The 7500-nt window shown below is 33.7% G+C and overlaps 1 protein-coding gene across 1 annotated transcript in view; it reads right to left on the bottom strand.

Annotated features, from left to right (window-relative positions):
* LOC137653025 (acetylcholine receptor subunit beta-like 2) overlaps nt 1-7500 on the bottom strand; it is a 211132-nt gene that overhangs the window by 45409 nt on the left and 158223 nt on the right. Inside the window, 1 exon segment of the mRNA XM_068386416.1 lies at nt 4119-4280. Coding sequence (XP_068242517.1) covers nt 4119-4280 — 162 coding nt within the window.

The raw sequence follows: 7500 nt of genomic DNA, 5'->3' as shown, positions 1-7500 counted from the left end.
TTACAAATGAAATTTGTATATATTTTACATATAGAAAAAATCATTCCTCTCTCTCTCTCTCTCTCTCTCTCTCTCTCTCTCTCTCTCTCTCTCTCTCTGTATGTGTGTGTGTGTTTTAAGCAAATATCTAGGGAAACTTTTGAAAATAAACATAGTGAAAGTTTAAGGCATCACTTAATTGCAGTTTATCTCTCTCTCTCTCTCTCTCTCTCTCTCTCTCTCTCTCTCAAAGTGTATGTTTTGAGAAAATAACTAAGGAAACTTTTGAGAATAAACATATAGTGAAAATTGAGGAAGGAATTATATAAGTGCAGTTTGTATCTCTCTCTCTCTCTCTCTCTCTCTCTCTCTCTCTCTCTCTCAATAGTATTTTTCTAATAAATATTGTACAATCAATGCATCTTACAAACGAAATTTGTATATATTTTACATATAAAAAAAATATTCCACTTTCAATACACCAACACCGGCACGTACTCGATACATTAATTAATTATCCATAATGAACTATTTTTCTTCCAATGGTGAATGGGAAAATTTTAGACCGTGAGAAAATTCCATTACCGTCCCTACCTCGTTAAAGCCATTACAAAAAAGGTCACAGTTTAATTACATTTGCGAGGTGCAGGGACAAATTGCTTTATATTTAATCATTTTCTCTCTCTCTCTCTCTCTCTCTCTCTCTCTCTCTCTCTCTCTCTCTCTCACATACAAAGTGTGTTTTAAGCAAATATCTATGGAAACTTTGGAGAATAACTATATAGTGAAAGTTTGTTTAAAAAGAAATCACATAAGGGCAGATTGTACCCCCCCCTCTCTCTCTCTCTCTCTCTCTCTCTCTCTCTCTCTCTCTCTCAAAGTGTATGTTTTGAGCAAATAACGAGCTAAACTTTTGAGAATAAACATTAAGAAAGAATCACATAATGGCAGTTTGTATCTCTCTCTCTCTCTCTCTCTCTCTCTCTCTCTCAAAGTGTGTTTTAAGCAAATATCTAGGGAAACCTTTGAGAATAAAAATAGTGAAAGCTTAAGTCTCTCTCTCTCTCTCTCTCTCTCTCTCTCTCTCTCTCAAAGTGTATGTTTTAAGCAAATATCTAGGAAACTTTTGAGAATAAACATTTAATGAAAGTGTAAGAAGGAATCTCTCTCTATCTCTCTCTCTCTCTCTCTCTCTCTCTCTCTCTCTCTCAAAGCGTATGTTTTAAGCAAATATCTAGGGAAACTTTTGAGAATAAATATATAGCTAAAGTTTAAAAAGGAATCACATAAGAACAGTTTTTCCTCTCTCTCTCTCTCTCTCTCTCTCTCTCTCTCTCTCTCTCTCTCTCTCCTTTACATAACGCTCACTTTCAAATGCATTTCAAAATATTCATCTTACCTGAAAATAATTAGGTTATTTCAGACGTAACTAAATACTTAACAGGTATAACTATCTCGACTAATTAATGATCCATTCAAAATGAATATAGTTTTATTCCGAAAATTTACGACTATGCAAATATGTCGAATATTTTAAGACACTTTTAAAATCACAATCCGATAATCTCTCTGAATAAAACAAATATTTTTTCCTCCCAAAGCTTTACTTACAAACGAAGAATTAGCTCTTTCTTAAACTGGAAAGCATAGCACTGTATATGTTGACAATTGTGAAGATCCAAATAGCAAATCATTCTAGCTTAAAAATAAAACAAGAACCTTAAAAAGATTTGGCCATAAGGAAATTAATAGCTTTGCGAAATTGTAAACAATTTTTAACATGATCTTCCAAGAATATTAATAGTTTTGAGAAATCATAAACAATTGGAACATGATCTTTCAAGGATATTAATAGTTTTGAGAAATTGTAAACAATTTTTTAACATGATCTTTCAAGAATAGTAATAGTTTTGAGAAATTATAAACAATTTTTAACATGATTTTTCAAGGATATTAATAGTTTTGAGGAATTGTAAACAATTTTGACAGTCTAAAAGCAGTCAACCAAAATCAGAGGGGTAAAAAATTGTTGTGACGTCAACGTCGAGGGGATAATCCTCTCTCATTAAAAAGAACAGGAAGGACACAGAGTAAAGCTGAATATAAAGAACTAGGGAGCAGTATGTGAAGTGAATGACATATAGCAACAGCTATATTATTATTATTATTATTATTTTTATATTGAAAGTGATTGCTGCCTCAGTGGCGTTATTTGGTAATTAACTTTTTCTATTGTCCTTATTATCTTTTTCTCTTCATTTGTATAAGAAAAAGATAATAAGGACAATAGAAAAAATTAATTACAAAATTAACGCCACTGAGGCAGCAATCACTTTCAATAAAACCTGCTTAAAAGAGGGTCTACTCCCGAAATATATTATTATTATTATTATTATTATTATTATTAAGCTACAACCCTAGTTGAAAAAGCAGAATGGTACAGCCCCAGGGCTTTAACAGGAAAAATAGCTCAGTGGGAAAGGAAATAAGGAAATATAGAATAGTTGGCCCGAATGTACACTCAACAAAGAGAATCTAACCCACACGGTAGAAGACCATGGCAAAAAGGCTTTGGCACTAACCAACACTAGAAAACAATGGTTTGATTTTGGAGTGTCCTTCTAGAAGAGCAGCTTACCATAGTTAAAGTCCTTCTACCCTAACCAAGTGAAAAATTGCCACTGAAAATTACAGTGCAATAGTTAACCCCTTGAGTGAAGAAATTTTCCGTTACCTTTAGTGTTGTCTAGTGTATGAGGGAAGATGAGAATGTGTAAGGAATGCGCCATACTATTCGGTGTATGTGCAGGCAAAGGAAAATGAGCCGTAATCAGAAGGGTCCATGTGGTACTATCTGGCTAGTCAAAGCACCCCAAATACTCTCTAACGGTAGTCACATACATATTTATATAATGTATATATATATATATTCTATGAATGTTTATCATGAATAAATATATTTCTGTTATTAAGCTTTCAGTAACACAGTGTACAGCATCAATTATTCATGACATCTGCTCTGATGGCATTTCCCATTAGAGAGAGAGAGAGAGAGAGAGAGAGAGAGAGAGACCTCAATCGGACACGTTCGGCTCCGGATGCTGATGTGTCGCCAGTGATCAAAGGCGCAATGATCCGGAAGTGTTTCGAATAGGCCTAGCCGTTTGACGTTTCCCTTTCGGCGCCCTTTGCCAAAGGCCTTATCCCTTCCCTCAAGACACCCCCCCCCCCCCCCACCCCCGGCCAAAGACCTTATCCCTCAACCCTCTACGTATTCCCACTCAACCACATTTCTTGATTCAGTGTCTGTATAGGAATGAAGCAAGGAGTTTATATATCTTCACTAAACTATAAAATATAGCCAATGGCCATCTTACAGAATGCAAGCAAAAGTTATTTTAACAATGATTAGGTTAATAACTATTAAAATGTAAGATCAATAAGAGTTACGCGTTAATAACCGCAGTAATGTTAGTCAAAATGTTGAAATACGTTCAAAAGAGGAAAATCTTTTGAAAATTGTACTCTGGAAACGAAGATTATAATGATACCAGAAAATAATCGAAGAATTGTAATAAAGGTAAGAACATATGCTTGTATATATAAATACAGAATACTAATCTTAAAATGTAAGATCAGTAAGGGCTTATACAATGAAATAATGAAACACGTTCAAGTGTGGAAACCCCCTTTTTAAAAAATGTACTCTGGAAATGAAGACTATATTGACACCAGAAAAAGATTAAGAACTGCAATATGGAAAATAACATATATATTTATATGTAAAGTAACAATACTGCCATACTACAGTATATATAAACGTATTATTATTATTATTATTTATTATTATTATTATTACTAGCCAAGCTACAACCCTAGTTGGAAAAGCAAGATGCTATAAGCCCAAGGGCTCCAACAAGGAAAAATAGCCCAGTGAGGAAAGGAAATAAGGAAATAAATAAATGATGAGAATAAATTAACAGTAAATCATTCGAAAAAAAGTAACAACGTCAAAACAGATATGTCCTATATAAACTATTAACAACGTCAAAAACATATATGTCATATATAAACTATAAAAAGACTCATTACGCTATACAATTTAGTTTCAAAGTAAACAACGATTTATTCCCACTCACCATACGTCTCCTTCACCCAGGGCATCGAATTCTTGTTCAGAGGTAGACCTGATGTATCTCTCCCTGGGGTCATACTGGGGCCGTCTCATGAGCAGAAGTCTGGGCATGATGTGGATGAAGACGCGTTTCACCCAGGGTGACATTTTGTGTGTGGAAGGCGATCTGCAATAAGTTAGGACATTTTGTGTGTGGAAGGCGATCTGCAATAAGTTAGGACATTTTGTGTGTGGAAGGCGATCTGCAATAAGTTAGGACATTTTGTGTGTGGAAGGCAATCTGCAATAAGTTAGGACATTTTGTGTGTGGAAGGCAATCTGCAATAAGTTAGGACATTTTCTGTGTGGAAGGCGATCTGCAATAAGTTAGGACATTTTGTGTGTGGAAGGCGATCTGCAATAAGTTAGGACATTTTGAGTGTGGAAGGCGATCTGCAATAAGTTAGAACATTTTGTGTGTGGAAGGCAATCTGCAATAAGTTAGGACATTTTGTGTGTGGAAGGCAATCTGCAATAAGTTAGGACATTTTGTGTGTGGAAGGCAATCTGCAATAAGTTAGGACATTTTCTGTGTGGAAGGCGATCTGCAATAAGTTAGGACATTTTGTGTGTGGAAGGCGATCTGCAATAAGTTAGGACATTTTGAGTGTGGAAGGCGATCTGCAATAAGTTAGGACATTTTGTGTGTGGAAGGCGATCTGCAATGAGTTAGGACATTTTGTGTGTGGAAGGCGATCTGCAATATGTTAGGACATTTTGAGTGTGGAAGGCGATCTGCAATAAGTTAGGACATTTTGTGTGTGGAAGTCGATCTGCAATAAGTTAGGACATTTTCTGTGTGGAAGGCGATCTGCAATAAGTTAGGACATTTTGTGTGTGGAAGGCGATCTGCAATAAGTTAGGACATTTTGTGTGTGGAAGGCGATCTGCAATGAGTTCGGATATTTTTTTGGCACATATTTTTGAATGATTATTTGCAATAGTACATTACAGGGGCAGTTTGAATTCTTAATACCAGCTTCACATTGATGTGTAATTCAACATTCAAGGGTTGTAGCCTGACGACTATAACTGTTACGTTGACAAACTTCATATTTCTGTCAGGAAAATGAATCCTGTAAATTTAAAAACAATCATGTAATCTATTACAACATCTCCATTTAACAAACTTCATATTTCTGCCAGGAAAATAGATCCTGTTAATTTTAAAATAATAAAATTAACATATTACAATTCCCTAACTAACAAAATGATACCGCTTCAACTCATCACAAATAAACAGGACAATTTTATCCTTAATTATAGAGAAGTTATGTAGTTGCAAAGGTGTTCTAAATATTCCTGTAACGCAAATAAATCCTGTAAATTTAAAAACAATAATGTAACATACTACAATTCCTTCCCTAGAAAAATTAATACCGCTTCAACTCATCACAAATAAACAGGCCAATTTTATACTTAATTATAGAGAAGTTATGTAGTTGCAAAGGTGTTCTAAATATTCCTGTCAGGCAAATAAATCCTGTTAATTCAAAAACAATAATGTAACATACTACAATTTCTTCCCTAGAAAAATTAATACCGCTTCAACTCAACAAATACACATGCCTCTTTTATCCTTAATTATAGAGAAGTTATGTAGTTGCAAAGGTGTTCTAAATATTCCTGTCAGGCAAATAAATCATAACAAATAAACAGGCCACTTTTATCCTTAATTATAGAGACGCTATGCAGTTGCAAAAGTTTTTTTTTTAATATTCCTGCCAGGAAAATGAATCCTGTAAATTTTAAAAACAATAATGTAACATATTCATTACGCATAACATATTACACAATTCCCTAACAAAAAAATAATATCGCTTCAACTCATCACAAATAAACAGGCCACTTCTATCCTTAATTATAGAGAAGCGATGCAGTTGCAAAGGTGTTTTAAATATTCCTGTCAGTCAAATAAATCCTGTTAATTCAAAAACAATAATTTAACATATTACAATTCCTTTATAAAGCAAATTAATATGGCTTCAACTCATCACAAACAGGACAATTTCATCCTGCTTATAGAAAAGCTATGCAGTTGCAAAGGTGTTTTAAATATTCCTGTCAGGAAAATAAATCCTGTTAATTTAAAAACAATAATGTAACAAATAATTCCCTAAGAAACAAACCAATACCGCTTGAACTCATAACAAATAAACAGGCCACTTTTATCCTTAATTATAGAGAAGCGATGCAGTTGCAAAGGTGTTTTAAATCCATTAGTATTGAACCTGCAGAAAGGCTGTGTGTGTCAGGTACCCAACCAAATATTGACATTGCTACTGAGAACTCTTCGAGAGCGTTCCCTTCCCTCTTTTACCCCCCTCCCCCTCCCCCCTCTTTTTCAATAACCCTCCCTTCCCTCCTCAGAAAGTCGAGAGCGGGAAGAAAGACAAATGAAAAGTGGAAACTTTTCCCCCCCTATTGACAGTGCATAATGTAATCACCATATACATAGTGCAAATACTGCAGCAACTGTTCATTACGTTTACGCCTTTTTATCTTGTTTTGGTGAACGGGTGTGTCTAAACAACCTTATGAAAATAAGCTATGGAATCGCAATGGCCATACAGCATTTTAATCTATACAGGGATTAGAATATATACATATTCTATCTCTCATGGATTCCATCATCTTCAGCTACATATTATTATTATTATTATTATTATTATTATTAGTAGTAGTAGTAGTAGTAGTAGTAGTAGTAGTATCTAAACTACAACCCTAGTTGGAAAAGCAAAATGCTATATGCCCAAAGGCTCCATTAGGGAATAACAGCCCAGTGAGGAAAGGAAATAAGGAAAAAAATAAACTACAAGAGGAATAATGAACAATTGAATAAAATACTTTATAAACAGTAATAACAATAAATTAGACCTTTCATGTATAAACAACTAACTTAGAATATTTCCACAGATCTGACCCAGTAACGTATCAAGAATCATAAAAACCAATAATGTTTTCCCTATTAAGTATTCTGTAGATCGATTCCAATTACGAAGCATTTAAAAATTAAATTCCATTCAAGTTATTCAAGACCAGAAGATTAGTGTAATTCTTTTTTATATATACAAGGTATTAGTTTTAATTTCTTTATATAGGATTCATATCCAAAGTGTAAACCACGACCAGGGTTGCCATTCGTACGATGATTATCGTACATATACGATTATTTTTGGTCCGGTACGATGTACGATTCATACTTTAGGTATATATATATATATATATATATATATATATATATATATATATATATATATATATATAATATACATATATATATATATATAGGTTGATTAAACAATCATATTAAAATACCTTGAATTAAGTCATTTATGTTCCTCCTT

This window comes from Palaemon carinicauda, chromosome 14 (assembly GCF_036898095.1).
Source record: "Palaemon carinicauda isolate YSFRI2023 chromosome 14, ASM3689809v2, whole genome shotgun sequence".
Lineage (NCBI taxonomy): Eukaryota > Metazoa > Arthropoda > Malacostraca > Decapoda > Palaemonidae > Palaemon > Palaemon carinicauda.
Note: the sequence above shows the minus strand (reverse complement) of the source record. Positions and strands in the feature narration are given on the sequence as shown.